General features: G+C 42.0%; 2 protein-coding genes across 2 annotated transcripts in view; one reads left to right on the forward strand and one right to left on the reverse strand.

The window, feature by feature from the left end:
- Positions 1-6,842, reverse strand: part of itga11a (integrin, alpha 11a) — a 43,072-nt gene extending 36,230 nt beyond the window's left edge. The window contains exon 1 of the mRNA XM_076019368.1: positions 6,695-6,842. Within this exon, the coding sequence (XP_075875483.1) occupies positions 6,695-6,743 (49 nt within the window). The 5' untranslated portion in view covers positions 6,744-6,842. The remainder of the gene's footprint in view (positions 1-6,694) is intronic.
- An 11,371-nt stretch (positions 6,843-18,213) lies between these two features.
- Positions 18,214-21,741, forward strand: LOC142883990 (uncharacterized). The gene is made up of 2 exons (XM_076019380.1): positions 18,214-18,520; positions 19,714-21,741. The coding sequence occupies exons 1-2, from the start codon at positions 18,361-18,363 to the stop codon at positions 21,354-21,356; spliced, it is 1,803 nt and encodes a 600-aa protein (XP_075875495.1). The 5' UTR covers positions 18,214-18,360; the 3' UTR covers positions 21,357-21,741.
- The last annotated feature ends 825 nt before the right edge of the window (positions 21,742-22,566 follow it).

Here is a 22,566-nt window from a genome sequence, read left to right on the forward strand (position 1 = left end):
ATAAGTTGCACCACCAAGACATGCTGTGGATTCTAATTTCTTTCTTTCTTTGGCCGCTTCTGGCAGGAGCTTTCTTGGAAATTCTGGACAGTGTTGCTACTGTATAATGACCCAAAATCCATCTGAAACAACAATGACAACGTCCTGTTGCCTCCTTTGTAACTTTAAAGACAAAAAAAGCCTTTCATTTTGCCGTTGCTTTACCATAAACACAGAGCCCCCTTCCACGCAACACAAACACCATTCGTCTTGTGTTGCGGAGCGGCTCAGCTGTGCGTCACACTTCACTGACATTCTTCCATCAGACGTTCCCAGACCCAGAGGCGTTTCGGTGCAGCGACGTAGTGTCAGCAAAACCAAAAATATGACAAATGTTTAACTTCCACAGAGACTCTCCTTCTGCAATTAGAGGCACTTGTCTGTGATGTAGAACATGTGATTTACATTTTGGGTGACGGCTGCGAAAGGAATTTTCTTTGCGTAAAGACGTACTGTCACAAACAAAACAAACAAAAAGTGTAGCGCACTGCAGCAGCTGCAATTGGGTCAAAAGAGCTGCGCCTTCATACGCGGCCGGTAAACTGATGTCGAAGTGTAACCTCACGAGTTGCAAAGGGATCAAGGAGTCAGAGCATGGCGCGGGACCCCGATCAAAGCAAACCTGTTTTTTTTTCCCCCCGCTAGTGTACTTAAATTTCCCTTTAGCCAGCTTACCAGGTGGTTCAAAAACAGAGCGGCGAAACGTCTGGTTTCTGTTAAAATGCCAGCCAGGTGAGGCCCCCCCCCCCCCCTTTTTTTTTTTTTTTTTTCAATTTAGCGCACCGCTAAAGCAGCCACTCGCGTCTAACTGGACGCGACAGCGTCGTTTGTCTTTTTAAATCGTGTCAGAAGAGGAGTTTTCTTGGAAAACGGAGGTGATGACATTTTTCCTTCGGACACGAGAAGGCAGAAGAAAGAAAAACCCCACTGCCTCAGCCGCCTCGACTTCCCCTCAGGACCCCCCTATTTCTCCTCAGCAGCCCCCTGATAATTGTTTAACCAGTTGCCAGACTCTCCTCTGCTGCCTACCCCACTGATGCTTCAGCCACTGGCGGGTTAAGTCCGTTGACCTACGGTGTGGAGTTCATTACCTTCATAATGTAAATCACACTGGAAAACCATTGCATCTCGGTTTCTGAGTGGCTTCGCCCGTGGAGGGAGACGTCGGACAGACTGCACGACTTAATTAAAGACAGACGCCCGTTTTGCCGAGGTTAAAGATGACTGCGAGAAAACACAGGGTCTCCACAGTTTGAGCTGCACAGCTGAGCCGAGAGCACCAAAAAAAACCTCAGCTTTGCACCAACACACACTCCCCCACTTCTTACATCTCAGCGGCTCACCGTACACACACTGCAGGCTTACTCAATCCCCGGCCTCCACGCCATATGACCCCACTTGTGGTGCAAACACAGCCCATCTGCGGGGCTAAGGCTTCACAATGAAGCCTTAGCTTCATTTTTTTTCCCCCTGCATGTGAAAAATACAATTGTCTGTTGGCACAAAAGATTAAAAGAAAGAGAGGGGAAATTGGCAACAAATAAAAAAATTCTTGAATCTAACAAAGCAGTGCAAGGGGGGTTTGTATATATGGTTTGGACCTTTAAAAGAGGCTGCTAATTGTTTCCTTGCTGTTCAATGGCACTGATAAAACTATTTTACATGTCAATTCCTCTGTCACTGCCATGTGACAGAGTATCCTCATTAATTGTGGGTACAGCATCTGGTTTTAGTTTTACTGCGATGATGCTCATTCACATTGCTAAACCAAATAAGAAAAACCCCAAGCTAGCCACGAAACATAACTGTTTGCTCGATGTCAAGGAACTCATGTCCAAAAAAATAACCAATCGCATCAATATTTATCAAAGCAAAGCTACAGCCTAGTCCTTCAAACACAAATCCAAACAGCTGCTCAGTTTCGTCGGCTAAACGCAAAAACGAAACATGGCGCTCTCAACTTGAGGGAAACAAAGACAGGGCAACAATTTGATAAGGGTGGGAAAAAAAATATTTTCTGTAACTTTGGTTTGCATCTTTGCCAACCTCCAATATGAAATGTTTTTCCAGTGCAATGGATTTCATCATTCTATTAACTTCATTTCAGTTGTGATCAAACCAGGAAGTAACTGTTGCTAAATCGACATTGCGAATCCAAATAACAAAAGAAAGGAGAAGTAAATGAGGGATTGCGAGTTTAGTGAGACCAAACTAGATTGCTAGAGGGACCAGCTAAGATGGTGCATCAGCGAGTGTTTAATCAGGATTGGGTGGCCATTTCTCATTTGTTTGTTTTCCTCTGACTCTCGTGTCTCTTTGGCGAGAGTTTGGTTAAACAAAGTCCACAAAGACAGTTTGACAGACTCTCCTTTACCGAAAATCTGCACATCTTTTTTAGAAGGGCACATGACAGAAGCAGAATCTTTCTTTAACTCAATAGATGAGGTTGCACTGTTTTCTGAGAAAATTTATCTTTTTGTCAGTCATGGTTAGTTGTATACTTTCCATGAATAAGCTGATTGCACTGCACAGCTGCAACTCTATTAGGCTGAGTGTTGTTCGACGGCACGCACAATTTATTTGTGTGCATGTACAGTTGTTTGTACATCTGAAGCTCCGTATTGAGCAGCTGTTTCCATTGAGGACAAGAATGGAGGCTCCATAGAAATGTAAAGAAGCCTGCATTCCTCAAACACGCAATACTTAGTGGTGATAATATGCTGTTTAAACAAGCAGAAAACATTTCTCAAGATGAAACTCAAAGGCGGTGTCAAAACCACTCTAATCACGCCACAAGACATTTTGTGAGCGGAGCGACAGCCACCGAGTGAACAAGTCCCTCATTTATCACTTCTGTCGCGGAAACCAGAAGTTTATCGCGCCCTGATTGCCACAACCATAGACCGCTTGTCCCGCTCTGTGAAAAACCTCCATTAGAATAAATGGTCAATCTCTGGCACGCAGATCTCGAACACGTAAATATTGACATGTTCCCCCCATCGCTCATTTCCTGCCAAATGAATGGTGCATATGTGCAGCCGCTGTTTGATCCCAACCACAAACATCCCTCCAAAGTTTCTGAAACATGAAAGGAGTGACTGAAAATAGGCTGTCAGCAACAGAAAGGTGTAGAAAGAAAATAAATAAGTACCGGCAGGTGACTCCTGACATAAATCTCCTGACACATGGAAAGCAGTGGGGCGAAGGGCTGTCATCGTGAAGCCATGCCAACAGGAGCACACAGATATTAAAAATCAGTTGCAGCTGAATGCCAGCATGACTAAAAATACATTCCTGTCATTGGAGTCTACCGCTGGGCCGAAGTCTGGTCAAGAACTCCGCGGAAACATGGAGGTACGGCCAGAGGGAAAAGTGTGAGGGTGAGAGCACGAGAATGGCAACATTCCAGTTTCCATTTCAAAACTACAAGTTTGGCAAGAAGATTCAATCTTCTTAGAAATATCAGCAGCTTCTGCTGCGAGTTCAGAGTCGTGCTGAGTTTCCTGTGTACTTATTTCCGTGCCCGTGCAAATAAACCTCAGGCCAGTGCGACCGGCATCAGTTCACTGTTGCATCTGGCCCAACACCAGGCTGCAGGAGCTCCACCACAGAGCCGAAGACATATAGCAGGCGTGTGCAAAATCGTGGCCCATGCCATGCATGTATACAATCCTCATGCATATCTGTAGAGTGTCAGCGTTGAGAATAATTGAAGCTACAGCCCACAATGTGATGGTTCATCCCCTTTTACTGAACAGATTAGCAGGGGTTTGGACTGTTTTTCTTGATATACTGTATGGCTGCGAGTGTATAGAAAGTGTATGACGACCGCATCTGAATGTGATTATGAGACCAGTAGCTTTATGACAGTCTCTACCTAAAATAATTCCAAATGCAGAAGAATAGTGTTCTTTTCCATTGATCCATCCGGGGCTCCCATTACAATTGTTTTCTCTGGAAATACACTGTTGACAACATGCTTTCGATCTATTCTGGCGCCTCCAGTGGCCATTACCCAACGCCAAGGATAATACCCACAGGGTATCAGAGAGCAGATGTTCCAAATGAACTAGAGTCGCCCAGGCACTGCTTAACAGGCTCTTAGCAAACTCGGCCTAAAACAGGCCCGAAGGATTTAGAACCAAGTCTCTGGGGCAACACAAAGAATGATGATTGCCCAAGTTTTCATGCACAGTAATATTTAAATGTGAGGTTGTCAGTATTAATATGTAATACGGGGGTAAAATAATTAAAGGGAAAGGGGCCAAGGTGCAACGCTGTATGTTTAAGTTAAGGGTTAAAGTCCTCACATTTCTTAAAAGTGAGCAGCAGTGGTGCCGCGCTAGGGTGCTAGCCATTGGGTGATCTAAGCCCTCCCAAATCCAACCTGAACCACTGAGTGCCAAGCAGAGAAGGCAATGTCCACCATTGTTTATAGTCTTTGGTATGACCCGGAAGGTGCTCGACCCCACGACCTGCCAGTCTGAGAGTCTCATTGACTTACCAGCCACTGGACCTGTAAGTCTGGAAAGTGTTGGTGTGAGATCGACATGCTAAGTGTTTCATTTTGCTGTAAATTACAATTTAAGCTTATTAGGTTACGTTATGTTGTGCGAAGTCAAGGACCAACAAGAGTCACCAATAGTAACATGACTTGATGGAAAGAAAAGGAAGAGTAGAACAACACTCGCAGGCGCTGTGTCGTCACTTTCCACTGTGATGTCATGGCGCAACACGTTTGGTGCATGTCATTAATTGCATGATGCAATTTGAACAATGTGAATGTATTGCTGTACTTAACAGGTTTTAAATCTGGCCAATAATGTCATTTGACAGTACAGACAAAACCTCCACAGAGCAAGGTTGGCCATGGGCACCAGACCCAGAGAACAGAAGGACTGGGACAAACCAGCATGTGTTGCAGACAGACACTGGAGGTGTAGACGTGAAGAAAAAAAGAAGCACGGTCTGCATATTAAAGCAATTGGTAAGTAGACCGGGTGGTCAAAAAAAGAAAAAACAGGTAATTTTGCTGAATTTATCCGCCACTGACTCAGTGGCAAACCTACGACAACATCAGCCAAAAGCTTCCCTTCACTGCTGGTGGTCAGATTCAACCTCACATTACACATGAATCCACCACTCTCTCACCTACTGGGTGACATTTTAACTGTAAAAAAAGTGACAATAATTGTACGGGTTCAGGGGGTGCACTCATCATTACATTTTTTCTGAAAAAACAAATATGATATGATGAAAAAAAAATAGTTTACTGACAAAGTGTGCCGTTGCAAACCACTATTCCACTTTGTTCAATCCAGAATACAAACCAGCATCTACTTCAGCCTGCCATGGGCCATTTCAAAGCTATCTTGATGAGCCATCGGTCCCGGGATTCCGAGGATTCCACCAACATCAGACTAAATGGCAGCAGTCTCCCTCCTATATGCCTGCCAAGACATCCCGCACTACAGTCAGCATCAGAGTCTTTCTCAGCAGGCCAGTGGAGGTCACATCTCCCTCCAGCTGGCGTGCGTCCAGAAGTTGGATTCCAAAAAAAATTCCAAATTCAAACCAAATATTTACAAGAGGCATTTCATCGCGTCAGCTCCTTGGTTTTGCCTTATTTACCAAGTGTCTGCATCAAAGATTTATGATCGCCACTGACATACTCCACTCTCGTCGAACTTCGAGGTCCTTCCCTCGGTGTGACCTCGGTGTGATGCTGCATAGCAACACAGGAGAAAGGAATTCTCCTTTGTTGAAAAAAATAGAAACATTATGTCCATGTTTATAGTGTATTTTATGGAAACACTGAGCGATGCTCAGCGTTTACACATTGCGGTTCCAGTTCAGAATAGCTCAAAAACTAAGCAAGACTGCGTCTGTAGCTTGAAATTAAATGGTGCTTTTGTCAATTTATGTGACTCATGTTGGATGTTTGTGTTCAAAAACCAAAATGAGAAACAAAGATTTCTACTTTAACAAAAAAAAAAAAATAAAGTTTAGTCACGTTTTCCGTTTTCTTGCTGTGTCACTGCTATGGTGATGATTTCACCGGTAATTGACCAAAGTTTTGGCTGGGCACCAAAAACTCTCACTTATGCCATCTCCAGTACCTTAAATGTGAAATTAATTTGACTTGCCAGCGATTCCGTTCGAAGTCAACATGTCTTCCAGGTGAAATTACTGAAAACTTCTCCTCAAGCCAACGATTGCACTGGGTCAAGATGTGAGGTTATGATGTCATCCAACCAGACGGCCATTCATTTCCACAAGATATTCACATATGATTGATAAATATTCACTTGGTTTAGCGAAATACAAGATATTTAAGAGATTGTTTTCAGTCAAGACACACTTTTTTATTTCTAAAGAAATTAAAAAAAATGTTTTCCTTTTCCAAAACACACTTTTAAAAAATAAAAGCAGAAAAGCAGCTGTCTCAGAGTTTCCAGCGGCTTTTGCGATGGGTAAAAGTAGAACTAACAATTAGAGGATTCCTACACTGCAGTGCTGAATAAAGACTGACCAAGGTCAACATGCACATCTGCAGACACACACATAGCCACACGCGCACATGTACATACACTGACACACAAACACACACTCACAAATCCTAATATAACATGGGACATAAACACCTTCCACTCACCCATATGCTGCCAGCATATCCAGAGCAGGAGGAAACAGTAGTACTCCATAAGTGTGCTGGTGAGAGTGTTGCCTGCGCTGGAGTGACGTCTGCTCTGAACGTGTGTGGAGTGAGCTGATGCGAAGGAGACCCAGAAGCAGGCACAGTTAAAGATCCCACTCTGATTGAGCAAAGTTAAAGCACTGCCTATATTCTGGGGGGGAGTGGGAAGGAAACTGTGGAAGCAGTAGGAGGAGCTTCTCCCTGAGACAGAGGGCAACAGTCTCAAACACACTCATTCACTCATTCACACGGCTGGGAGGTGCAGACGCTCTTACAGGCTCATCTTTTTTTTGCATTTTTGCGTTTGTTGGCACTTTTATGGCAGACACTTGGGATGGTCAGCATGTCATGGGAATATAAGGTTGAATGGCTGTAACCTGTTAAAACTTAGACTGGTATGTTTCCTGAGGATTTACCTCAATTCTCCACCAGTTAAAAGAGCTAATAGAAAATAGTTGGAATGTGTAGAAAAATCTCGTACGTGCTATAAAGCAGCAGAAACTCTTATCTGAGCCAGTTTAGAACAGCAAAACAATGATTTCCACCTGGAAAAGCCATCGACTTTATTAGTTTGTAGTTATTTCTTAAATTAACATTTAGTTTGATTACATTTTCTGCAATATGCTCTCTAACCATTCCGAGGTACTAAATCTTACAAACTGGATCTTGAAATGAACTTTAAACATTGATTGGAATGAGCAGTGACTTCACTTCTAAACAGAAGTGCCACTGTATTGCTCATCTTCAACTTTTACCTACTGAAAACAGCCATGAAAAGTTACAATGAGTCACATGCAATAACACAACACCAGCGACACCACCAGTATATCAAACACTACATACAGGAAAGCAGGAGAGTCACTGCGCAAAATGTTCTAATGACGTACGCTAAACTTCTTCTGTCAGATTCCAGCTCTTCATCCCCAGTGCCATCATCATGGAACAACCACAAACTAACCCGAGTGTTAACAGTGGAACGCCAGTGTGGGGTTTGCATGGTGACCTTAACATTCCGTGCAGTTCAGCCGCACCAGTGCAAAATGCTGAATGCTCAATGATCCCATTACATTAAAAAAAGCAGTTTGTCTTTGCTTTCCTTAGAGCTGCATGCGCTGACCTGTCGAAGCCCCGATTTACTACTGGATGACTTTGTCTACCATAAATGTATGTTGTTCCTCATCGGGCTTTCTTTGCATTTTACCATTTCTTCAGATGAACAGTCACAATTAAATGACTCATGAACACAACATGAAGTCTTAATCTGCATCTTTGCATTAGTCGATTTCAACAAGTAAACAAAAAGTATCCAAAGCAACATTGACGAGAGAGTCAAGTGTAACATCTTGAGTCTTTGGTTTCAGCAAACACTTCCTCTGGTCTTTGTCACTTTCTTCGGGTGGGGGATGCAACTGTCCATCTGTGAGTTGATGTGAATACAGCAATTTCACCGCACAAGCTATCAAAGCAATAGAGAGCAGAGATGTTTTGAAAAGCAGCATTGCTTCCCCAACAAAATGGCTACGACAGGAGGCTCAGATTTAAACACTTCTCCACTGGAACAGAACAATCAAAACGTTACTGTGGCTTGGCAGCCATTGCAATATAAAACGTTCTCCATAAACAGCAAAAGTTTCGCAACAACAATTGTTTCATTCATGACTGTGGGCCCCAAGTCGAGACTTCAGAATCTCCCAATGCTGACTTGTAATAGAAGTGATACATCAGAGTCTAACCTACAATTATAATTATCAAGTTTTTCCCGGGAATTGAGGTCCAGCGGGGCAGCGGGCAATTCTCAATGCTTTCCTGCTGGCCTAAACTGCAACGTATCTGGAACACTGTTGGTCAGGAGGACTGGAGTTTAGGGGGTCTGAATACAAATGAACTGTGAAAATTTTGCTTTTGAAATTCCAAATCTTTTTCCAGACCACAAAGCACACATAGGGAGGTACTGTGCGGAAGCAGGAGCTGTGCTTTACTTCCCCTTTCAGGGCTTTCTCGTACGCCACAACTGCAAGCCATTTTCACAAATCACCCCAGGAATAAAGTGTGTGGGCATGCATGTGTGACTTTTATGCATCCTCAGGCTCGGATAGCTGGAGCTTTGCGCCAGACGTGGGACGATCGAACATACAGAAGCAGATCACTCTCCAGAGACGAGGATGAATGTAGACGCAATTTTAAGAGCCATTATCTCTCTTATCGCCCCTCATTATGTTGTCAAGGCCGAGTCTTTTCCTTCGGCTCTTGTCCAAGTGCTTCTTTCTGAGACATCATAACTCAGGAATGACTTCAACAGTTATTCTAGGGGGTGAATGATGTAGGTCTCCAATAAAAAAAAAAAAGGATTTAGTGCCTTGACAATATATTCATGATGAAGTGTCCTCTGAGGTTTGCAGTTTGAAACCTCCAGACGCAAAATTAAATTAAAGGTTTGCAGGTTCAACGCAAGTGCAGATTCAGAGGATTCAAATTGGGCGTAAAGCCTTCTGCATCCGCTGATACCACACCGTGTTACTTTTATAAATCAGACAATGCTCTCTCTTCATCCACTTCTTGGAAACCGTTCTTCAAACGTGCAACGCTGAAGCCTGCTAGGACAAAGGAAGCTCGAAACATTGAACCTCTTCTAGAGCAACAGAGCAAACACCGCCGCGGTCCTCCAAGGAACTTTTAGAAACACACGACCGTTCCAACAGCTCGTTCTTTTGGCCCAGTCCCTCCTCTGTGAGGAAAGTGGGGAGAGAGCGGCGCACAGTTGCAGTAGGTCGTCTGTGCAAAGCATTAACTCGGAGAAAGTGTCTGGAGGTCACGTGCAGGAAGTTCCTAGACAGAATTGTGACAATGATCATGTGGATGAGATACAAGAGCAGAAAAGAGTATCACCTAAAACAGATCCAGAAGGTGCTTGTTATAAAGAACAGTGTAACATTGAAGACAATGTTTCTCTCTTTCTGTGTGTGTGTGTGTGTGTGTGTGTGTGTGTGTGTGTGTGTTTGTGTATGTGAAGGTAAACGGACGTTTTCACTTCAGCTGAGCTGTATTTCAACAGGATGTTTTCTACAGTTGGCATTTAGAATAAACTCACTCTCTCAACCTAAAACTTTTGTTTTGGAATTCCAGGACTGTCCACCAACAGCTTATCCCCATATGTCATTATGGGAAGGCCACTGTGGTGTACGTTGGACTCGTAAATCTGAAAATGCTGAAGCTGCATGAACAGGCGGACACCAAGTAAAAGACTTGCAAAGGACACAAAAGAACCAACATTTGATCGCTTGTGCAGTGAATCGTTTGAAAACCTTTCGATCCTCCAACCAATACACAGACTGTTAACTTAAAAAAAATCCAATGTTTGTGTATTTCTATCTCCAGTTTGCGAGACACAAAATCTTTGAGAATATCAAGGCTGGAAAATGTATGACTGCCTGTGTTATGTCTTAGTCACAAGTCTGTCATCACAGACAGGTAATATTAATTTTAATCTAAACAAATGTAGCCACATTAAGATGGTTCCCAAACAGAAATCAGTTGAAGAAGAAAAAGTTGCAGGACTGTGCAGTCAGCTTGTTCCTCTGTGAATTTCTCAGTCTTGCAAGGCCCAGCTCAGCATTTTCTGAGATTTGGCAAGTTGCTGTACTTATTTGACGAAGTGCTGCTGGATTCTCTAAGGAGACCAAATCAGAGCAAGACTCTGAAAAAAAAAAAAAAAGGCTCCAGAACTGTGGATCTAACACTGTCGTCTGCTTGCTTGGGACATGCTGTGGATGCCAGTGGTTTGTAACAGTTGGTGTTTTGCCAACAGCCAGTTTGCTTAATTGATTTGGTTGCCACATGGTCACCACATGACTTTACCAAGGAATAAAACAATGGTTTTGGGGTGGCGGGCGGGCATTATAATGATTGAATGAGTTTAATATGATGGAGAAAATACAGATATATACCATTTACCAAAAATTGAATGTACGATATTAGAGCGCGGCATACAAGATGTAAATGTTTCTGTCTGAGTTCGGGTGACTCATTCTAACTTTTCCAGATCTCTGGCAGAGAAGTGTGCAGGTTGACTCGTGCCAGTAGCAACAGTGGGAAAAAGAGTAATGTGGAAAGTGAAGTTGCGCTACGCGAGATGGACGAGGGAACGCCACAAAGCTAACGCAGGGCTTTCGGGGCAAAGCCTCGTCTCTCGGCACACAGATTAAACATTAATCCTTGATACCCACGAGAAATGTCTTCCAAAATGTGAAAACTTGACACGTCTCTGAGGATTTTTCCCCTGAAGGCTGTCTTCTTTTTCATGAATAATTAATGTCTATTCTAAATGTCACTTCTCTTTCTTGGTAGACTTTTCAGAAACGGTATCACAAAACCAAACAAACAGACAAAACAGGCAAAACCAGATTTATGTTTTGAAAACGTTTGTTAGATAATTAGACGTCAAACATGATTGACTAGAGTGAAAACAGCTCAAGTATTTCATAAAAGCAGTATCACGGCATTGCAAAATCCTGTCGTTTGGTGTCATCTGTATACCAAAACAAACTGGGTCCCTGCATCTCCTCAGATCTCCACAGGAGACACACAAACATAAAATTTCTGTGGGCAACATTGAAGGAAGTACATATATACACATGTACACAGTGGAAAGATCTCCCTCTTGGAGTTTCTTGTGCATTGTCTTGTTTTCCTGCAAATCACACTCATAATACATTAATGGTTAGCGTCGAGTGGTGGCAGTTTGCCGTCGTATGATATTTACTGGCACTGTCAAGAGAAGGAAGGGCTTTAAAGTACAATGAAGAAGAAAACATTCACAGCATTTATGTGATCGTGTGGCCAGCCAGCAAACAAGGAACTGGAAAACACAACACACAGGAAGCCATAGTGACTTCACTTTCCACTGCAGGTTTCAGGTCATCTCTTGACCTCAATATCTCAAATGGCTTCATAAAGAAAACTATCTAAAAATGATCTCATCATATATAATGAAGAATTTGTGCCAATCACATTCGTGGAATAATATTTTCCAGGACGTAAATATAGATATATAATCAAAAACAGTCCCTCGCTTACTTCCTGTTCTCAACAAAGACAATCACAGCCCAAAAGTCACAGAGAGAATTTGACCACAAACATCTGCCTTGGTCATATCTCCATCCTGGGAGCACTCCTGTTTCATTGCGTCTGCATTTACATTCACTGTGAGACTCCTGGAAATGTTGTTTTTTTTTTTTTTACTGACCTTTTTTTCCTCTTGGAGCATGGTGGAAACCAAACCTTCCATCACTTTTTTTTTTGTTTGTAATTATTAGGTTTCACTAAGCTTCTATGCTACAGTCTGGTCTGGGTTGACCATTCTAACACCATCTTAAGTCCTTCTCGCAGACTTTCTAAATGCAATCCTTATGACAACACATTAATGGCTAATGCAACACATCTTGTGGTGGCGAAGTTTCCAAAGGGGAAAGTCTACAAGTGACGGTATTAAACGTTGTACTGCACGCCAACAGCTGCTGTTTTGACGAGAGATTAAACTTATTGTTTATTTCCATTTTAGGAAATGGAAAAGACAGACTCGGCTTCGCAAACTGTGTTTGTATTGTGTTTTGCATCTTTTCCAAAGAACTATCATTTGGCAAAGCATGGGGTGTCTGCCAGAAATTGTTTTTATGAAGTTATAGTTTGTTCTAAACAGTGTGAAAGCCAGTGCCAGCACCATAGCTGGTGCCAGTCAAGAAACAAGACATGCATTCATCTTCAACCTGATTGGAATTTAAAGACAAAGGAATTCCTATAAGCCCAAACAGAAATGCATTTTGCTACTGTTTTTTTTTTAAATTAGATTCCAATATTTATGGACAATGGAAATGAATTACTTACTATTTTTTGGGTGAAACAACAACAACAACAACATGTAGTTGAAGTGGACAAGGATAATACTATTAACACAATAGCCCAGTTGTGTATAAGTATGTAGAAGCATCATAACTAGTTCAGGGTGTATCCTACTTTTAAAACCCTGGAATAGCATAAGCGGTGATTTGAAAAAAAAAACAAAAAAAACTGATGGATGGATGGGTGGGTGATGAAGCCTATGATGCTACGGGCTCCTCACCACTAAGTAGCTTATTTTTAGGGTCAAGTAAAGGTTTGTGACTGAAGAGTGCCAAATAGGTTTTGAAAACATAAACGTGAACAAAAAATGTTTTGTTTGTGCTGCTGACATTGTAAATAGAAGATATCGGGCTCCCTGTAATTACAGGGTAAGTCTGGTTTCCCCCCTGCCTTATCACAGCCACTGAGTACAAATTTCCAGTTGAGTACACATCAGATTGTGATTATACTGGGAACATGGTTGGAGGTTTAACTTTTTTTTATTTATTGCTGTTTGGTAGAACAAATAATCATTGGAACATAAAGACAGTAGAAACCCTCTTGCGAGCACACTGGAGAGAACAAACACTTTTTGTGGCTGTTAAAGGTCTAATGATGTACTGTACATATGAACAGTACACAGACAAAACAGAGACCCACAAGAACATTGAATTGTTTTATAGCAATAGATGCCTCTAAATCTAACAACATTGGACTTTTAAGTGTTGAAACATTACATGCACAGAAAACCAAACCTTTAACTTGCAATCAATCTGGACTGACGTGAGTTTATGTGAAATTAGAATAAAAAGAAATAGATAAATAGACAGATAATAGAGTGTTTTAAATACATACAAGTACCATTTTCATATTTTGGTAAATTAAATGAGTGATAATATGGTATGTTTAGAGGTTTGACCAACAAACCAATGCTTTTTGACTTTCTCATCTCATTGTATCATATACATATTTGTATACTTTAGTTTTATGTGAAGACAATGCAAATACAAAAGACACAGAACTACATTTAAAATGACATATTCATTGAAAATGACTCATTCATTCCTTCATTCACCTACTCGCTTCCTTTGCTGAGGGTCACGGCAGTTGAAGTCTCAGCTGTCACTGGGCAAAAGCAGGGTTACACCCTGGACAAGTCACCAGTTTATTGCAGGGGCACAAGACAAACTATTCACACACACACACACACACACACACACACACACACACACATTTAGAGTTCCCGACTTGCCTTACTTGCATGTTTTTGGACTGTGGGAGGGAGACGAGGCACTAAAGAGAGAACCCATGCAGACACAGGGAGAACTTGCAAACTACACACAGAAAGGTCCCAATAAAAAAAATTTAAAAATCATTGTTAAGCCTTGGTTCCATATCTCTGAGTCACATATTGAAAATTGGGGCTCCAAAATACACCGGTTTCGCCACCAGACGCACCATTAAACACATAACAAACATCAAATAGAGTCTTAAAATGGGCCCTGGAAAGAATGCACGGCTACTTACCGAAACCCGCCATACACAAGTGACCAGAGCCCTGTTTTCATGGGGCCCGGCCGTAGGGGTCCAGCAGTGAGATGTTTATCTTGAAATACTGGCTGAGTCATTCAATTTTTCTGAACTGGTCCTACTGTTATGTGATTTACAGTGCAAGGACAGCATGACTCTGGGAGCAGGGTCAGGAGCTCCAGCCGCCCCCTTTAATGCCGGCCATCTTAGTAAACACCCCCCCTGCGGATCCTCACAGTCGGAAGCCCTTGGTTCCATTTCACAGTTTCTGTGCAGTGAGTCCATTCTGTATCTATAGATCCCTGGTTGCAAACATCTGTCAAATGGTTCCATCTACTCCTTCATCGCTCTAACCACCAGCAAAGCAATTCATATGAGTGTCTCTCTATGACTTATTTCAGGATGTTTTTTTTCTTCTTCGCTGTTATCTTATAGAACCCAAGAAAAAATGCTGTCCTCCCGTCGCACCCGCTTGGGTGTTGTTGTTGTCTGTGACAAACTTGTTCCGAACACCAGCTGCTTCCACACAGATGTGACAGTGCATCAAGGCTATGGCCGCTGCCACACGAGCCCGGGTCAAAAAAAGTCGGTATTCGACAAAAACATGCAAATCTGCCCACCTGAGACCACAAAAAATGTTTTAATCTAAGAAAAAAAAAAGATGAAAATCGGGTATGTTGAACTAGTGACTAACTTTGTTGCCATGTCCACTTGACGGTATAAAGCCACTACGAAGTTTCAAATAAATTGAGGGGAACTACCCAAGAGGCAGTATTGATAGTCTTCTTCATGATATTCCTCCACAGAGTTTTCATTTTGGTCATGGGAAACTACGTCAAGATTGCTTTGTGTCATAATAAATCATTATGAAGGGTTATGCTGAACAACAGTGTGTCGCTTGTTGTGCAAGGTTTACACAGTATATGCCCCTGGTTTTCAGGGTCTGGCTCCAATCAGGCCTTGAACGGTTTCCAACATTGGTTACCGGCTGCATCAAACACAATCGCAAAGACACTTTGAGCACCATCAGCCTTGACCGTCTTGGGTTTGTGATCTAAACAATGCAACGAAAGACAAGACTACAAAGAACACAATGATCACAAGCGACCAAGAGAAACCAAACTGTGACAAACCCGGTTGTTTAGAAGCTTGTGATTCCTTAACCACCCAGATTGACTTAAAAGATGAGGATGAAGAAAAGACAATCCTGTTTTTTTATCCCTTCAGTGGCTGGAGTGACTTTTTGACTGCACTTTCACTTTTTTTTGCAGCGGAAGGAACCCAGACTTCTGCAGAACTGTTCACCAAGCATTCCATCTTTTTCAAGATAAGCCACAGCCAGTTCGTCCTAAGCCTAGGAGCAAAAACTCCAGGCTGGCCCAAAAGCTGTGTAAGCAATGATGGCAGCTCCGCTCATTGTAGAAAAAGCAGTGAACTTATCACTGGATGATGAGCTGTAGTCTTTGTGTTCTTTACTCTTTTAACGTTATCCAGACCACACAACAACATCTAAGGCACTCCTGTTTTTGTTAACACTCTGCTATCTGCAGAAGGGCGAAGAAGCACCTCAGCCAGAGCCCTGCTGTTTGAGTGGGATTAAAAAGTTCTGGACTCTACAAATGTGGGTTAAAATGTGATGTTTTTGTACAGTGTTTTGCAATTTATTTGGAATGGGTCATTCCATGACCTTACCACACAAGAGGAGTCACACTGTCATTGGCTTTTCCATCATTTCTATTAAACTGCAACTTTGTTTCAATGTCCCACATCTAAGAGTTATTTGGGGATTACCTGCAAAATATGAGGAGCTTAAAAAACAACCATGAAAACGGAAAAACGGCTAGAAATCTGTCAAGCCTCAGTGTTGCAGCCTTCAACGTGGCCCCAAATTGAAACCAAATGAACATAAAGGCACTTTGTACTCACTAGTGTGGGACACAGCTGACCATTGAAATATACAATTTCTGTCTGTTTTGACTGATTTGCCAATACCTACTTATATTATTTTTGAAAAAGCCAAGTCCTTATTCTTTGGCTATTTTGGAGTGCAAATGACATATAAATGAAATGTTTTTTTCTGTGCAAGCACAGCGGGGAAACTATTGATTGACTATTGATTTTATTCAACTTACTTGTATACGATGAGACGTTGCTTGCTGTTTGGAGACACCCTCCCCCCTCGCTCCTCCAAGCCCGAATTCTACGTCAATTCAATGGCAAACTTCTCCTTAACTGTTACCACATGATAAGCCTTCGTGCTGCTGTCACTGACTGAAATGTGAAAGTGTTGTTTTCTAGACATTGTGTGTGGTGAATGTACAATAAGTGTGTGGGGAAAAAAGGGGAAATGTTGAGCTGAATTTAAAAAACAAAACAGCACATTGTGGAAAATCTACCACTGATATTGACATGAATTTTTTTTCCAGTGAGGAGCGAAAGCTTTTTTTTAAAAACAGGACAAAAATATATAGCTTGACAGCGCACTTTAATATTTAGTACTAGGTGAAAAACAAAATTCAAAAATAAGGGGATAAACTGAGGGCAACGTGGGAAAAACATGGTTTTGTGAATTGTCTGTCTGTCTTGTGCGTCACCTGAGCAAAGGGGCGTGCACTAATTATGACTGTGGTGTGTGTACTTGAACGAAGAAGAATAATTAAAGAGAGTCCAAATTGCTGACTTCCTCTCACACCTCCTACCTCTGACACCCTCCATCTTCTACCTTGTTAGGCTTTCTGTTTTTCCATTCCTTCATGTTCCCGTTCGCCCTCCCTCCTCCTCCTCCTCCTCTTACTTCTTCACTCTGCCTCAGATTGAGGAAGTGGTTTGTATGCAGACTGAGGCTGGCTGGAACACTGCGCGTTGCACAGGGGAAGCTGAAACTTGAGCCGCCGCATTAAATGTTCCACTAGAGCAACAATTTCTGTGATGGGAAATCATGTGGCGGGCCAGCGTTAAAGGATCTGGAGGGGCAAGTGAAGGGGGTGGGGGGGGGGGGGCTCTCAGACAGGGTAAAAAGGTGTTTGTGTGTCTGTGGTATGAGGGAGACTGCTACCTATTCTTTAATTATGAACTTGGCATTTCAAGTGGCTGAGTTGATACCGTGCAGGTCACATAATGAAGATATCAATTACAATCCAGCCGCATACCTTTGGTGCATGTCAGCGTCGTCTCGCTCTTCTGTCTTTCATCCCTCACTCCCTCTGTTGTCTACGGGTCATCAGAGCGGAGAAAATAGCAGACATTGGTTAAAGAGTTGGCGGACAGATTTTTATTTTATTTTTTTTCTTTTTATCACTAAACACAGGCTCACAGCTCCACCTGCAGGTAGGATCTGAGAAGGAAATATTTACTACTGTGAATGGTCTAAATTTCATTTGTTGACGTCACCTCTCCAGCTAAAAGCGTTTTAAATCTGTTAAATGTGCTCTTCGTGTAGTCATTAGATAGTTTTGTACAGTTATTTATACATCACATTTTATCAACTAGATTCATTCAATCTACCACTGATTCTAATAAGTGGTCAAGGTTGAGCAGGTGATGTGTTGAAAAATATGTTGCTTCTGGTACAAAACGAAATAGCAGTTTTACTATGGACCCTGCTAACCGTGAAACTACTAAGAAAGTAAATTGATTTTATGCCGTTTGAAAATGAAAGGAACACAAAGTATCCCAAATAAGTTCTGAAAGTTCTTAGACTCACTTAATAGGTTGTACAGCCTGGCTAGTATTAGAGGTTCTAAACCTGAGTCAAACCTCAAGTCATTACTTTTAAAAGTCACTTTTAAAGACGACCGAACTGTGAGAAAATGTGTCGTGTTTTTTTTTTTTTTTTTCTGCCAATGATGATGGAATGGGGGGGGGGGGGGTTCAACTGAATTACTATTTAAGTGTTGGCCAAGAATAATGTCGCGATGAGTAGTCAATTAGACTGTACAGGGGGATCCAAAAGTTGGACTGTCGGAGACGGCCAGTAGATGGCGGAAGCACTGCATTTCCGGGAGAACGTGAGTCACAGCGGGTGTTGGAAATGGATGGAGTTTTGTTGGCGGACTGAGGGAGGCAGCACTACGCCTCTGCTGCGCCTCACCTACCGGATATCCATGAAGAAGAAATTCTGAATATCTGCCGGGGAGGTGCCATGGTTGTATTGCATATCTGAAGCCTACATTTCTTATGATAATTGTAGTTTTTTTTTGCTTTTTTTTTTTTTTTAAACAATGATGCATTTGACGGAGATTTTTAAAGAGTTTTTAAGAAAGAGACTGAAATCTGCACCGGAGGAGACGTTGGAAGTTTTTCATGGAGTCATCGACGATGATGAAGTAGAACGATTATACCACGTTATCTGGAACCCCCAAGTAAAGTTACGCCGGACAGGTAAGCAACGTTTCTCTGATCCCCTATTTTTTATAGTGTACAATAATGTATAGTGTGCAATAATTTATGACCATAGTCGAGTGTTCAATCTTTGTAACAATTTAAATGTATTAGTCGAATTACACGCGTATTAATCATGAGTGTATTGTGCTGACAAGGGGATGCGGTACTGTTGTTGTTGTTGTTGTTGTTGTTGTTGTTGTTGTTGTCCCACTACCGTCAAGCCCAACTACAGTTCGTCAGAAGCGCTAAAGTTTGTAGACACTAGATTTCCACTGTGTTGGATCGCTTTATTTTCTAGTGTCGTGCTGACGATTAATGAAGAGTTTCAAGAGAAAAGAATACTAATTTTATCTTTAGTATGCAAATTCAGAATTCAAGTATACAGAGCTCTGGGTCGACTTCGAGCCCTCCCAGAATCAATGTTGACAGGGCACGAAGTCTGACTGCTGTTGTCCCCCTAATCCAGTCTTTAAAGATAGAAAAAAAAAAAAAAAAAACAGTTGTTCTTGCAGGCGCGCTCAGATTACGAGGGAGGAAACAAGTCTTATTTGGCAGAGAGCCAGCGGATCCTCTCTCTGCCTGGTATGGCGGGTCACCTAGGGTCACTGTTTTACAGGGGTGCATTCCTGTAGGTATCATGTTACTCTGCACAGAGTTTACACAGCATGTTATGCAGACATTGCCCATCTTGTGAATGGGTTAACTGACTGGTTAAAACATGTTTATATCAATGACACGCCTAAGCCATGTTGGAATTTTTGACATTGCAACTTTGGGGGCTCTTGCCATTTTGCATATCCAAAGAGTTTCTGTTTCCCTTCTTGTCATCTCAACAATGCTCAATCTTTTTTTTTTTTTTTTTTTTTTTTCTATTCTCCTTGACATGAAATAAAACACTGGGTTGAGTGGCTATCTGTGTCCCCTTTGCCAAATATGCTAATACTAGCTGTCCTACTGTGGAGTTGCTTTTGCGCAAAAGCAAAGTCTTAAACCTTCTCATCACCTTGCATCAAGCTTTTGCAACCAAGTGTTTGTTGATGACTGACATAGTTTAAAATAATAGGGTTTAAATTACATCCTGCTTACACCTCATTCTTTTCTCCTAAACATCTGACAACAATAATTAAGTTTTTACAGTTTTCTATATATTCTGCATAACATGTCATCTTTAATATTTTGTGTCCCTACAGACATTACTATACAGCAGCGTGTCTGTAAGGAGGAGATTTTTGTGGATGACCAATCATTGCTGAACCAAGACAGTAAGTTCAGTCTGAAGCAAGAAGAGGGTGAACATCCCCAGATTAAAGAAGAAGTGGAAGAACTGCATATCCGTGAGCTCGGACTGAAGCAAGAGCCTGGCGACCCCCAGTCGACTTCTGCCAAAGCGGAAAGTCCCAAGAGTGAAGATGAAACTGCGGACGGGCATCCTGAGGAATCCTCAGATGAGTCTGGAGTTCCCGTAATTGTCTCTGTGGTGTCATTAGCCAACTGTGAACAGAAGCAACCTTCCGTCAACTCCGATGTTTTCCAGAGTCAAGATCAAAAGGAAGATAAACAAGAAGACTCAACAAGACACAAATGTAAATGTAAGGATGTAAAACAAAGACACTATGAAAGGAAAGCTAAGAAAGTCAGAAACACCACCTCATCCTCTCTCACCTGTGACAAATGCAGCAAAGATTTTGAATATAAGTCAGATTTTCTGATGCACCTACTGACCCACATTGACAAGAATCAGCTCGTCTGCAAAACATGTAGGCTTAATTTCTCTAGTCACGACTCCTTGTTAGATCACATAAAGACTCACACAAAGGAGAGGCCACACCTTTGCCACAACTGTGGAAAAACCTTTTTGGATAGTCGTGACTTAAAATATCACATTAGACGACACACAGGTGAGAGGCCATATGTTTGCAAAACATGCGGGAAGGCATTCGTAAGAAAGTTACACCTAAAAGTACACAAGGCTAAACATAAGATACACACAGGTGAGAAGCCACATGTTTGCAAAGTGTGCAATAAGGGCTTTAAAGAACTGTCATACTTAAAAATACATGAGGCAGCTCACAAAGGGAATAAGCCATATGTTTGTCAAACGTGCGGCAAGGCTTTTGCGCTGCAGTCCAGCTTATCTACTCATAAGACAACACACACAGCTGAGAAGCCATATGTTTGCAAAACATGCAACAAGGCTTTTGCGTTAAAGTCGTACTTAAATGCGCATGAAGCAACACACACAGCCAAGAGGCCATTTGTTTGCGAAAAATGCAACAAAGGTTTTGCCAAAAGGTCAAAATTAATAAGACATGAGGCCACACACACAGGTGAGAGGCCATATGTTTGCAAAACATGCGATAAGGCTTTTACAAGAAAGTCACACTTAACATCACATGAGGCAACACACAAAGGTGAGAGACCATTTGTCTGCAAAACATGCGGTCAGGGGTTTGTACAAAAGTCCTACTTGAAAGTACATGAGGCAAGACACACAGGTGAGGGTCCATTTGTTTGCAAAACCTGTGGTAAGGGTTTTGGACAAAAAGTGTACTTAAAAGAACATGAGTCAAGACACAAAGGTGAGAGGCCACATCCCTGCAAACAATGCAGAAAGCATTTTGTATCAAAGTCGGAATTAACAAGACACGAGGCGACACACAGAGCAGAGAAGCCATATGTTTGCAAAACGTGCGGTAAGGGTTTCGTATCCAAGCTGTGCTTTGCAGCACATGAGGACGCACGCGCATGTAAGGAGCCACGTGTTTACAAAACACGCGGGAAGGGTTTTGCAAAAATGTCAGACTTAACTGAACAGACGGCACCGCACAGTTGAGAGGCCATATGTCTTCAAACGTGTAAAAAGGCTTTTAGGACAAAACTGAATTTATTCAGCTCTCTTGCTGCATCATTTGTGCATCGACCATGTCTGCAAGTCTGAAGTGGATCAGTGTGGTATTGATTTAGTAAAAGGAATGAGGTGGGTTGTGCCCTGGTATTTGGTTTGTTTTCTCTGCTTCTTTTTTGTTTGTTTGTTTTTGATGGTTGATTCCATGAAGCTTGGACGTGAGTCGTTGTTTCTGGCTTGACATACTATATTCCTGTATCGCATTTTATTTATTTATTTTTTATTAGCAGTGTATGTGCAAGAACATAACTTGAATAAATCATTTTTAACTGACCCAAATGGTCATAGTTTTGGTTGTTTTTCTTCACTGAGTAACAATGTCAGTGTGACATTCAGTCCATTACTGTCGTCCATTGCAGTGTTGCCAACTCTCCAGTGAGAAAAGTCATAAAATGACTAATCACCTAATTAGCATATTTGAACATGCACATGTAAGTATAATGGACACTGCAGGGTTGTATGGGAGAAGAGTAACATCGTGTGAGAGACAAATATAATTAATGTTAAAAACTACAAAAACTTGCTTCCTTCAGTTGTTTATTTTGCTTTTAATTGTATTGCCAACCCTACTACGAAAGTCACCCAAAAGAGACACTGGCAGAGAGACTTATTTGCTTGGGTTTTATGGTGGATTCTTCAGGTTGCAGCAGTGAAGCGTGGATGTTGAAGGAATCCTCATGGACACCGACTCAGTTGCATAAAAACAGGTTTATTACAAAGAAGTCAGGTATCAAAACAGGTGTCTAGAAAGCCTGGGGAGGTTGTGTGTCCAGATGTGCAGAAGCTCTCACAATCTCTCAGAGAATAGTTAGAACATCACCTCCTTATACCCACAGGTCTCGTCATCAGGCACATTCCACAGAAGGAGGACAAAGAGACAACTGTAACACAGAAGGTGAAAGGATGGGAAAGTTACTGGCCAGAGTTGGAATGTGTGTTATCTACACATTCTTCCTAGGGAGTTGCAATGAAGCCTTCCAAGGGAAGTAACCTAATGCAGGTGCTGCGCTAACGAGGGGTCTGTTCGTCTTATCAGGCAAGAAGCCTGCAGGAGTAGGGCCAAAGCTTCAGACACTACAGTTTCTAACCTTACTTGGTCGGTCGTCCACGTACTAGCCTATGGAAGTTACAGGTAAAT

The sequence above is a fragment of the Nelusetta ayraudi genome, unplaced genomic scaffold, assembly GCF_046127955.1.
Source record: "Nelusetta ayraudi isolate G7.1 ecotype Tasmania unplaced genomic scaffold, CSIRO-AGI_Nayr_v1 ptg000002l, whole genome shotgun sequence".
NCBI lineage: Eukaryota > Metazoa > Chordata > Actinopteri > Tetraodontiformes > Monacanthidae > Nelusetta > Nelusetta ayraudi.

Coding starts and splice junctions, on each gene's coding strand:
- LOC142883990 (XM_076019380.1), top strand. CDS start 18,361: ATGATGCATTTGACGGAGATTTTTAAAGAGTTTTTAAGAAAGAGACTG. Junction 18,521..19,713: donor AGTAAAGTTACGCCGGACAG/GTAAGCAACGTT, acceptor GTGTCCCTACAG/ACATTACTATACAGCAGCGT.